Genomic DNA, 12,182 nt, shown 5'->3' with positions numbered 1-12,182 from the left:
ACCTCCCAACTGGACTTTGCACCTCTACAGTTCACAAGGCTCCCTCTGTGCTCTGGATGATTGAGCTTCGTCGTAATTTCCTTTCCCTTGTTCCCTTGTTTCCTCGGCAGCAAGTGTTCTATGCTTCTGATGCTGGAGTCACAATTTGCGCACAGACTTCATGCATATCCTTCCACGAATAACCATTTACCACATCTGCTTGCATCCACCCATCCATCTATTTTATTACCCGGGTCTATCTCCAGCTGTCCACGGGCGAGACATCTGTTTGCTAACAAAACAAATTTAATGAGTGTGTTGAAACAGTACACGCCCTTCTGCCAGATGCAAATAGGAAGTCGGAAAAACACCGTCTCCACAAACAGTTAATTAATGGGATGCAAGTGTCAAGAGGGTGTCGAGTGCACAATTCAGAGACTGAGATCTAGACAAAAGTCAGGGAGCAAAAACAATCTTTAATAAGTCTGCAGACAGAGAGCAAAAATACATGAACTGCTTTAGGAGAAATCAAAATCTGCTCTGACGAACTCAAGAGTTACACAGTTACTTTTTGCGCCTCTTTCCCACGTAACAAAAGTGGAGACTTAATCCACAGAGAACAAACAAAAGAGAAAAGATTTGATTTCTGTTGAACAGGTGCTAAGGCGGAACGGTTCAACCTTGCTTGCTCATTCACCACGTCAGCACAAGCTTACTCTCATGTCTACAGGATGCGAAAGGTAAACACTCTATCTCCTGTGCAGCTTCCTTTGGCCTTCTTCCTTTGCAGAGAAGGCCAAAGGAAGAACAGCAGGTTTCCCAGGCGACAGGCGATCTAATCAGCAGAGAACAGCAGGCACATCTTGTTCAATTAGTTTTCAGACCCTCTGCAGCTACACAGCTTCCAACAGAAAAACATCTTGACTGTGATACATTAACACTACATTTATGTGATACATAAAATGAACAATGTGTGATGCAAATAAAACATTTTACTCTTCAATGGAAAATCTCCTTCCATTAAATCTCCAGGGTCAGCTGAAAATCCCACTATCTGAAGTAGTCAATTGTTAAATGGAAAGAATAAAGGGATGAGAATGTCGATGATATAAAGAGCTTTTAGCCCCCTGACAGCAGTGGGTGGGTGAGTTTAACTTGGAGAGGAGAATAAATATGTTCTGCTTCAGACCAAAAACAATCTTGGAACAGTTCTGCCTGCTTCATTTGTTGATTTTAGCTCAAGACATGGATTCTTTTTGCAACTTTGTACCTAAAGACAGTCATTTTCTCCCCATTCTTAAAGCTCTGCATCTTTGGAGCGTCATTTAAAAAATAAATAATAAAAAACAGAAGTAACTCCTAAAGGTAAGGATGGAATCCCATTTGGGGTCATGAATATATCATTCAGGGATCATGATGTCGGAAATTAACCTAAATATCCTTAGCACCAAAAATTGAGAACGAATATGCATTTTAGAAATTTTGTCAAAGATTAAAAACATGAATTGAAAATGGAAAATGAAGCAACATGTTGACCAATACACTTGCTGTTTGTTTTCATTATGTTGACATTGCAGCACTCACCATGCTGATTTGGTATGAATGCTTGTGTGCTCAGCCAAGAATTTGAGTCACGACCTTCTTACATTTTTATTTTGTGGGTCAGAAGCTGGAAAGTTTGGTAACCTCTGAAGGTCTGGCTTCGCTGTTGACCCTTTTGTAGAAGTGAGCGCGCGCAGCTTTTAGAAAAAAGAAAAACGGCATCCTAAATTTACAAGTAAACGTGTGTCAAACCTTGACCACCAGGGGGCGCAGTTAAGCTCAGCAGCCATCTTCAGCACCGTTAACGGTGATTCTGCCTTTCATGTTCGGATTTTTCTCTCTCTCAGGTCTTCTGGCCTTAATTCTCTATTTCTCCGTCGGTGCGACGTCATTCTAACATGTAAGTAAGATATCATTAAGCGGCTGAACGCCCTCCGCATAAAATAACGATTTCGGTTCTACGGTGTATCTTTCTTGTCTTATCTATTACAAATCTTCATATGTAGGCTATTAAATGTTATTTGCCCGGGTTTTACGTATGTGAAGGTGTCGGTGCGCCGCGACATTACACACTGTCATCTTTCTTCCGCTGATTTAAATACAAAACTGTCGCTCAGTCTACATCATTGAGCTGGTTGTTTTTTTGTTGTTGCTTTGTTTTGCTCATTGCTTTGCTAATATCTGCAAAGATTTTTTGGGGGGCGGGTGGGTTGAAATACATAAATGCTAAATTTTTAAGAGCTGCATTCAAATCATATCGCTCTGCCATACATCAAAACAGCAACCCGATTCCTCTGGCTGTGCTGTAGCAGCCGGAGTTCAGCTTTGTCCTTTGTTATGGCTTTATCCAGGGCTGGACCTGGAAAGATGCGGTATAAAAAAAAAGACAATTCTTGTACCCCTTCTCAGATAACTTTCTATGCTGCATATAAATTACACTGTTGATGGTATATCTTTAAGAATTGTAGATAAAACTTCCAAATGTACAAAGAACGCCAGTAAGATTTCTTTAAATAGGAGAAGTGTTGTTTTTTGTTAAGTTGTACCTGTATGTCAGGAAGAAAAGGATTCATACGTTGAAAGTTCATAGACAATCTGACCAACTTTAAATATTTTCTTCTTGATTTGAGCCTTCCTTATCTGTCAGCCTGGTTAAAAGGTTGGACTTTTCCTTATTTTTATTTTAAATGATCACTGTGAGATTGTGATAGCATGATAAACAATTCACTTGTTGTAAATTCAGTAGGACCGTGTGCCCAGTCCAGAAAGAATAATCTTATTACGGGAGTGTTTTCATAGACTGGACTGATAATGGCTCTGCTCAATTTGATATTTTCTGCTCTGCCTCTCAGTGTATCTACTTATCACAGAGCTGATAAGTAAAATCATGCCATCATTGCTGTGGTGACGTGACGAAAAAGAACAGGGCCTGATCATGAGAGACAAAAAGGAGACACCATGTGCCGAAATCTGTCCAAGTATGCCTTGCTTTTCCTCTTCCTGTCGCTGTCGGGATTCATCTTCCTGTTGCGCAACATCCACACTCTGGAGGTAAGGAAGGAAGTGGGCCTCATGTGGGTTTTATTTAACAATGTGAGAGTGATGTTTTTTCCTTTAAAGCTTCAGGATGTTTTTTGCCTCATACCATACTGAATAATACCTAGTAATTGCATTTCCATTGACCTTATGTTTATGCAATTTGAATTTAATTGTGTTTCCTATTTAATGGAAACACTGCAATTGCGAATTTGCGGATTTTTTTTTTCAACATTAGTGGAATATTGACAAAATTTTGGGCACATTTGTAATGGAAACGCAACAACTGAAAGTTTTAACAGATATGTGAAAAAATATTTATTAAAGTTACATACTGTAACTTTAGGCAATGCTATAAGCTATTAGGACTTTATTACTAAAAAGTAATTCCGGGCAAGTGAAACTCATTACCATATCTGAAGAGGGATTTTCTCTTTATGGTTTTATGCTACACACTACAATGAAATGTTTGCCACACTTAGTAAAACCTTACACTTCAGCAGTCCAGATTTGCAAGATCAGCTGGAAAAACCATAACACAGCTGGTAAGTTCACTTATTTTCAGCAAAAACTGGGGAAAAAATGTGTGGTGCAGAATGCACAGAAATCAGTTCAGCAACCAGGAACAGAGAGAACTTTCACAAATAGATAGTGAGAGAGGAAGTGGCTGTCTTCTTAGCAGGGTTAGTAAAAACCCAGCCTACATTTATGTGTTCTTCTGAAGCACTAAAGTTCATACCATTTCCTGTGTAAAATGCCATGTGGCATTTTACACAGGAAATGGTATGAACTTGGTTTCGTAAGCTCAATTGGTTTTGTAAGCTGCAGCGTGTGCGTGGAAATCAAATCAAATCAAATTTTATATGTATAGCACATTTCAGCAGCAAGGCATTTCAAAGTGCTTTACATCATAACTAACACAGAAACACAAAGTCATCAAGTGGGGGGTTCTTGCTTTTGCATCCGTAAAAGGTTCACCGGTTACACTCCTACTGTGTTATATGGAACGAAATGCCTATTGGTATTTTTATTCCCACTCACGCTCACAATCACGCAGTTTAAAACCATGTAAACAGCCTTTCAACGGGCTTCCGGCACGAGGCTCCGTACACCTCTTTCACTGAATTTCGCTCTGGGACTCCATCGTCCCTCACGGATTATTGTGCAATTGCAACATAGAATCAACAATCAAAACATGACATTAAGTCAAGTTCCATCATTAAATTTGTAATTGACTACATTTCGAATACAATCCTAAACAGGTGGGTTTTTAGTCGAGATTTAAAGGAAGTCAGTGTTTCAGCTGTTTTACAGTTTTCTGGAAGTTTGTTCCAAATTTGTGGTGCATAGATGCTGAATGCTGCTCATTTGGTTCTGGTTCTGGGGATGCAGAGCGGACCAGAACCAGAAGACCTGAGAGTTCTGGAAGGTTGATACAACAACTGCAGACCTTTAATGTATTGTGGTGCAGATTGAAGAGGATACAATAGATAGAGGAAAACACAGAATCCATAACAGTTGGTTTGAGTAATCTGGTAGCTTTGAGCCATTACACTGGTAATAATGGTACTTTCAGAAAAGCTAACTGTGTGCTATGAGAAGTGAGCTTTGGTGGAATAATTTATTAGAGCAAAAATTATTTGGAATTTGTTATTTGAGCAAAGTCAGTATTTATCAGCATTCAGCTTCTATGCACCACAACTGTGGAACAAACTTCCGGAATATTGTAAAATAGCCAAAACACTAAGTTCCTTTAAATCCAGACTAAAACCTCAACTTTTTAGAGTTGTTTTTGTGCCGTAATTAATGAAACACTAACCAACACTTTAATGTGCAAATGACAGCACTTGGAAAAATGTAATGTTTCAACTGTTCATTTTTGTGTTTTTATGATGTAAAGCACTTTGAACTGTTTTCCTTTGACGTAATTTCTGTTTACAGCAAAAAACAAAAAAAAATTTGATTGAGAACATATTCTTTAGACTGTTGGTGTTTATCCATAAATCACAATTAATTAGCAATGCTGGATATTTATTGCGTATTTGCAGTTGACATTTCTTCTGGGTATCATTAAAGTCAACAAAAGTTCCCCCCCCAAACCCACAGCAATACTTTTGAAAACCTTTGGCACAAGATATATTTTACAATAAATAAATAAATAAATTATCTTAACAGTTACACAAATTTCCATTTTCATTCTGTAGTTGTATTCAAGATTGGTATATCTGCACAGACGAGGCAGTTTTCAAAAGTCTACTCCCCAAACTGATTCACAACACTACAGAGTGTCAGACTTTTCACAGATCTGGATGAAAGGTGAGAGGCTATTTAGAGAAGAGGAACAGAAAACGAAAATCAAAGCTGAACTAAAAAGGAAATGTATTAATGGTGCAAAAAGGGTTTAGGTTTAGGCACAAAGCATCACCCTTCAACTTGTGTCTGAGACCTTACCAATTGTTATGTGTGACTGGCTGGAGTCATATGACTCACACTGATTAGCCTACTCTTTAGAGAGGGTACAGATTGCAGAGAAGAATAAAAAGCTAAACTAGCGGTACAATCTTTGCCTTACTTGTTGTGGCCCCAGCGCTGGACGGTGAATGTGACTCTGTATCTGTTCCATTTGTATGACATGTATGGCTTGTAACATTTGATCATTTTTGGCAATCTCATTATTTCTTACGGTAATTTAAACTGAGGGTCAGGTCCTAAAACTGGTTAACAGACCTGGGTGGTGCACAGAGACAGAAATGAATGAACTCCAATTCAACAAATGACATTTAACCACTCAGCGATGAATGGCCAACATTCCCCACATCAGCATGGACTTCCTGCACACTTCTATATTTCTATTACTGAGTTACTAATTTATATTTATCTATTTAATAAACAGATATGAGATCATCGACGAGTGCCTCCGCTAATATCAACAGCCATTGCAGGGCTGAATTGCCGTTGGATGGCTGGGTCAGCAGTACTCCTGTAACAGATCATGTTACAGGAGTAACATGATCTGTTGCTCCTGGTATTCAGGAGTATTCAGAATTAAAGGGGTGAAGCAGCTGAAGGGGTGAAGCTCTGACTCATAACTCAGCCTCCACTTGCTGGGGATTTTCCGTCAGGGATGTTCCCAGGTCTGTCAAATACAAGTCAAGTTGTTGCTCATTATCCTCAGCTTGCTGTGTATTTTACTAACAATCATATTTCTCAGATCTGATGGACACTATAAGGTGATACATAGTCTCATGTACTCCGCAGAACAGCTGCTGCTGTCTTTGCTTTATACTCCATCACACATTGTTCTTCAACCCCGGCTTACCCATACTAGCTAGGTAATTGTTAGTGGTTACGAGATTATATTTACCTTCTGAGGTGGACGATCGGTGGGTCAGTTGGAACGCCCCAGCTCATCTCAAGACTTTTCAATTGATCATAGTCTATCAGTTCAGATCAAGGAATGAACAAATAATGTGCAATTGGCTAAAGAACCCTTGTTGCAGAAAAACTGGTCTTACCTTTTACAATATTATCATTTCTACAGAGAAATTGCAATTTGCAAAAAGTCCACATTGATTTCAGCAAACAATACAAGTCTACAGGGCAGCAGGCTGTGTGTGATACTCAACTATCTTCTTCTTTTTTAGAGTTGGAACTGCCACGCAATCTCAGCCTTTTACCAGTTTCAGACCAGGATCCATTCGTCGCTTGTGTCGGTGAACCTCCCAACATACAATCAGAACCTCACCTTCTGTGCCCATCTGGGCCAGAAACCATCTCCTGAGGATAAACTTGAAGAGCACGACTTGTTGGACTCAATAAAGTGGCCTGGCCCTCCAGCTCACTTTGCTCCACTCAGCCTACGCCAGACAAGCGACCCTGTTCACAGCCTCGTCACCATCCTTCCCAATAAGGAAAGAAGAGAGTGGCGCGTTGGGGACCAGCTAGAGGCTCTGGTCCAAATGCACGACTATCAGGGTCGTCCTAAGCGTTATGGCGGGGACTTCCTCCTTGCCAGGCTGCATTCTCCAGAGCTCGGAGCCGGTGTAGCTGGGACGGTGGTAGACCACAGGAATGGAATTTATTCTGCTCTGTTCCCGCTGCTCTGGGTTGGGTCCGCCCAGGTCGAGGTTACGCTTGTGCACTCCAGCGAGGCGGTCGCTGTGCTGAAACACTTGAGGGAGCATCGGCCCGATAGGGTTTTTTTCAAGAGCCTGTTCCGCTTGGGCTTCTTGTCAGAAACGACAGTGTGTAACATGTGCTTACCCTCCGACCAGCATCCTCTGTGCAACTATACAGACCTCTACACAGGCGAGCCCTGGTACTGCTACAAGCCCAAGATGCTCGGCTGTGACACCAGAATTAACCACGCCAAAGGGGGATATTTAAAACACCTCCTGACCAACCAGGAGGCTCTACTCTTCCAGAGGTCAGATGTGTTTTATGGTTAAACAAATCATAGTGGGTTCCTCCACAGTCTGGCCAGTTCTGGAAATCAAGTGTTTTCCATGTCAGGAATCTATTTGTAATAGATGAAATGAGAATGAACTCAATCAATCAATCAATCCATCCATCCATCCATCCATCCATCCATCCATCCATCCATCCATCCATCCATCCATCCATCCATCCACTACCAATCAACCCAATCTTTCAGTATGATGTACACTCACTATCAATACTATAATCTGCATCTGTAAACAGCAGGCACATTAGTAACTTTAGCTTGAGGATTGTTTTCTACAAACTTGTTTACTAAAATATTAACATTTGTTTTCACTTAACCCTCACTCTAATTTGCTTTAAATAATATTTCACTCTCATTTTCCCAGTGGTGTAAACATCAAAGTTCAAATACACACCTCAGGAAAAGACAGAATCAACGTGCTGCCACCTGAAGGTAAAGTTTATACTTCTTAGTTCGTCAGTGTTTGTGTTCATGGACTCATTTTTTTCTCCCTTTGTGGCAGATGACGTTGAGAAGGAAAGCAGCTCTGTAAAAACAGACCCGGTGAAGCCCAAGCCTTCTGGATATTATTTAAAAGACTCATGGAGGCCGTTAGGAGGGACCGTAATGCGTCACTTCAATGAATCGACGGCAATCACTCAGTGTTTGAGGAACAAAGTGATCAACATGTACGGAGACTCAACTGTTCGACAGTGGTTCGAGTACCTCATTACTTTGGTCCCAGGTGAGTAGTTGTTTGTTCCTATCTTATTTTATTTATTTACTTCTACACATCCCTTGTTGCTCCTAAAGCAACTTTCATTTATTCCCAGAAATGAAGGAGATAAATCTACACAGTCCTAAAAATGTGGGGCCCTTCATGGCCGTGGATACAACCCATAACATTCTGTTAAAGTACCGCTGCCACGGCCCGCCCATCCGCTTTTCCACTGTCCTGTCCAGCGAGTTGCGCTACATTTTTAATGAACTGGACGGCCTTTCCGGAGGCCCCAACACCGTGGTGGTCCTCAGCATCTGGGCCCACTTCAGCACCTTCCCCGTGGAGGTTTACATCCGGCGCCTCCGGCACATTCGGCGAGCGCTGTTGAGATTGCTGGGCCGGGCGCCCGAGACGCTGGTAGTGATCCGGTCGGCCAACCTCCAAGCCCTGGATGAGGAGGTGAGCCTGTACAACAGCGACTGGTACTCCCTGCAGCTGGACACGGTGCTTAAGGCCATGTTCAGAGGCATGGATGTTCTCATGCTGGATGCCTGGGAAATGAGTTTGGCTCACCACCTCCCTCACGCCCTCCATCCTCCTCGGGCCATCGTGCAGAACATGATAGACATGCTTCTGTCTTACGTCTGCCCAGCAACAAAGTCAAGGACCAAGTAGAAGCTGCGACGTCTGGTGAAAGAATCTGTTGTTGAAGGGAACAGGAATCCATCTGTCAACTGTCTGGATCTGAACAGCTTTTCTTCTTTTCTGCTTCATAGAGCTACCCTCCCAAATTTTAGCGAATGGTTTTTATATTTATCGTGTTCCTTCCTGTGCATCATTTGTTCCAGGAATGCCAAAAAACTGGCAGAATCATTTCTTCTCCATTGCTGGTACCAAAGTGAGCTTGTCTGTAGCCTACATGTCAAGCAAACCCGGCTTCTTCATGCTTCTTTAATATGACAGGCTGAGGCAGGAAAAACATCCCATCTTTCTTATTCATCCCTTCATCACAAACACTAATCCTCCTGAATGCTATGAAAGGAAAACTTGGACAAAATGTACCTTAGAATCAAATACGAATTAATTATTGTAAAACATTACAAATCTGTTCCAATTTAAATAGTTAAATGTTTCTGATTGCCATGTTTTGACGTAGCAACCCAAGTAAGCACAAAATTCATGTTTGAAATTATAGTTTTAAGAAGACTATCCACAACAGTGCTGCCTTATGTGGAACAGCCTTGCTAGTATTTTTTGGAGCATTGTCCTCCTGTGCATGTGAATGTCACAAACTGGTGGTCAGACATTTTCACTCAGACGTTTCTGTTAGAAGGCGTTAGAGTCATCGTAGAGACTTGTTGTTTTTCTCATAAGGCTTTTTGTTTTATGCAACAAAAGATGAACACTTTTCACTTTTGTCTCGTCAAGCCACAGAGTAGTACTCTTGAATTCATCAAGATGTTTTGGGCCCAGTGTAAGAGAGGCTTTCATCTTCTTTTTGGTTAGCAGACATTTTGTTTTCCTGAGAACTTTTCTATTTTTGGCTTTTACATGACTAATTCTGTCCAAAGACGGTTCTTTAAATGGTGTTGTTTTCCTTTTGTTTTTTGGCTGCTCCTCCCAAGGGCTTAGGAACTCTATTCACCACTGATAGATGTCAGCAGCTTTGGATAGATGTTTTTCTCTAGCAGATAACTGCTTTTCGTATTCACTGAGTTTATTTCACTGATATTATTTTAGCATTTAGGTGTGACAAACAAGGAGAATCAGAAGAAATCTGTAAGACAAGCAAATGCTTTCTCACAGCAATGTAGATGTTCATTCTGTAGTACCAATCAATTATATCCACCTTTAGACTCCACGTGTAACAGGGAAGTTGTTTGTCTGAAGCAACCAAGCCTTACAAATCATTGCAATTTTCAGAAAGTTAGCTGAAAAATATTATAAAACAAGCTTTTTTTTTTTTAGTGTAACCCGTTTACAAACATATTAACTTTCATTATGTTTACTTTAATAGCATTTCACTCCTCAGTGAATCATATTTATACAGATTTCTGATCAAACATTTGCCTCAAGAGCATGTTAGAATTTGCACAATAATTAGTTTCATCATTGACTATTGATTTAGGTGAGAAATAATCATTGCTGGCTCGTGTTGGAATACATGAAAAGTTATGGAATATTTCTGAAGTGATTTCTAGGTGAGGATCATTATCTGGGATATTTTTCTTGTTAAAGAAATGTGAAACTCTGTGAGCTATCAGTATTTTAAAAATATAATGACAGTAAATGCACTTTTAAACAGAAACTTTTACTTATGTTGTAATTTAGTACATGAAATAACCAACGCTACTATATATTTTTTTGGAATTTGGGGATTTTTAATTCTGTGGCATCTCACAAATCTATCAGCAAAGACCCAATAATGTTACTTAATCTCATGCTGCCCTATGCTGACACTTTGTCTGTACTGATGAAGATGAACTCTCCTCGGCATGTAGAATGCTTGGAGTGGCTGACACAATAGGAGAGTCTGAGCTAGTTTTAAACTCGTTCTGCTAATTATTTAGCCATCTGAGGGACATTATGTAGAGTATTAAACCAAAATCAGTCCAAGATGGTCAAAGAAATGGAAACAAAGCTTACTCTGTTTGCTCTTATGCAGGCTTATGCTGTAAAATTTGCAATCTTCATCCCAAAATACGTACAAACATTTTCACATTTTGTCAAACAAAATTAGTCCAGTTTTTCCACTCACATTTAACGAGCAAACACGCTTCCGCTTTAATCGAAGATTAAATTATATTATATTTAAGCTTCTTTAATGGGACAAAAGAAGCCATTAGCTAATATGGCTTCTTTTGTCCCATTAAAGAAGCTAATTACTTATTTAATGGGATAAATCCTTGATAATTCCTCGTAATGATGAGTTACAATGAGCACTGGACAGCAAATAGCTTTTTCTGAACTTTTAAAACTCTTACAAATGGAGCGCAGGCAGGACCACATTATTTGCTGTAAGGTGAAACAAGCAGGTGTTTTAGAGTAGGAAAAACCAACGTTATGGTGGTGATGGCAGTTGGAGTTGGCCCTGCAATCAGTGGGTCAATAGTTCGACGTCTGCTTCTGTCCGTGAGTCCGTGGGCAAGTCACTACACCCACCTTCCCTGCTGGTGGTGATCAGCAGGGCAGATGGCACATTATGGCACCCTTGCTTCCGTCAGACCGCTACAGGGCAGCTGTGGCTACTATCTAGTAGCTTACCATCAGTGTGTGAACGTGTGCATGAATGGAAATGACTGATCTCATTGTAAAGCATCTTTGAGAGACCTGGGAAGCTCTATACAGGTCTTATTTTATTTCTTACTTCCTCTTAGGAAATCAAGTTATTTGAGCATTAACATAATGTTCTATCCTCTATCCTTTAAATAACGTTTTGTGCAAATCAGAATTTCTTTGATGTAAGTTTACCAAGACTGTTAATTTCCCTTTAGTGTTACTTATAATTTTTGAAATAAAGAATTTTATATTTAACTTTTACTACGTGATTATTTTCTTTTGTTTTTTCTAAATGTACCAATAGAACCTGCTGTTATTGGTAGTCTTCAAAGATCTACGCAAAATCAAATGAAAACAAATTGTCTTTGGGACAGATTGTTGGTAATAAACCTGAAAATATTTAATGCAAGCGGCAAAAGAAATTATGGGCAACCTCAATGGAGCAAAACACAATTATGCAAACAGCTTTTACAAGACCAGCTAGAAACATAAAATAAATATGTTTTTTGTTGTTGTACTAGCCAACACCTGGTACCTTGCAGCTTTGGGTGCGGGTTTGTGCAACAAACTACAGAAAGAACACTCTTCATGGACAAATAACGAAAGTTACTACCGTAACTACGGTTCTATGAATCCCGGATGACCGCCAGAGGCGGTGCTTCAAGCACTGAATGATCATTC

The 12,182-nt window shown here is 40.1% G+C and overlaps 1 protein-coding gene across 1 annotated transcript; it reads left to right on the top strand.

The window, feature by feature from the left end:
• Positions 1–1,780: 1,780 nt before the first annotated feature.
• On the top strand, positions 1,781–11,762 carry nxpe3 (neurexophilin and PC-esterase domain family, member 3). The gene is made up of 6 exons (XM_044130894.1): positions 1,781–1,921; positions 2,874–3,072; positions 6,702–7,483; positions 7,887–7,954; positions 8,025–8,246; positions 8,335–11,762. The coding sequence occupies exons 2-6, from the start codon at positions 2,980–2,982 to the stop codon at positions 8,895–8,897; spliced, it is 1,728 nt and encodes a 575-aa protein (XP_043986829.1). The 5' UTR covers positions 1,781–1,921; positions 2,874–2,979; the 3' UTR covers positions 8,898–11,762.
• Positions 11,763–12,182: the final 420 nt, after the last annotated feature.

The sequence above is a fragment of the Gambusia affinis genome, linkage group LG11 (assembly GCF_019740435.1).
Source record: "Gambusia affinis linkage group LG11, SWU_Gaff_1.0, whole genome shotgun sequence".
NCBI lineage: Eukaryota > Metazoa > Chordata > Actinopteri > Cyprinodontiformes > Poeciliidae > Gambusia > Gambusia affinis.
This window is presented reverse-complemented; position numbering and strand designations above follow the sequence as displayed.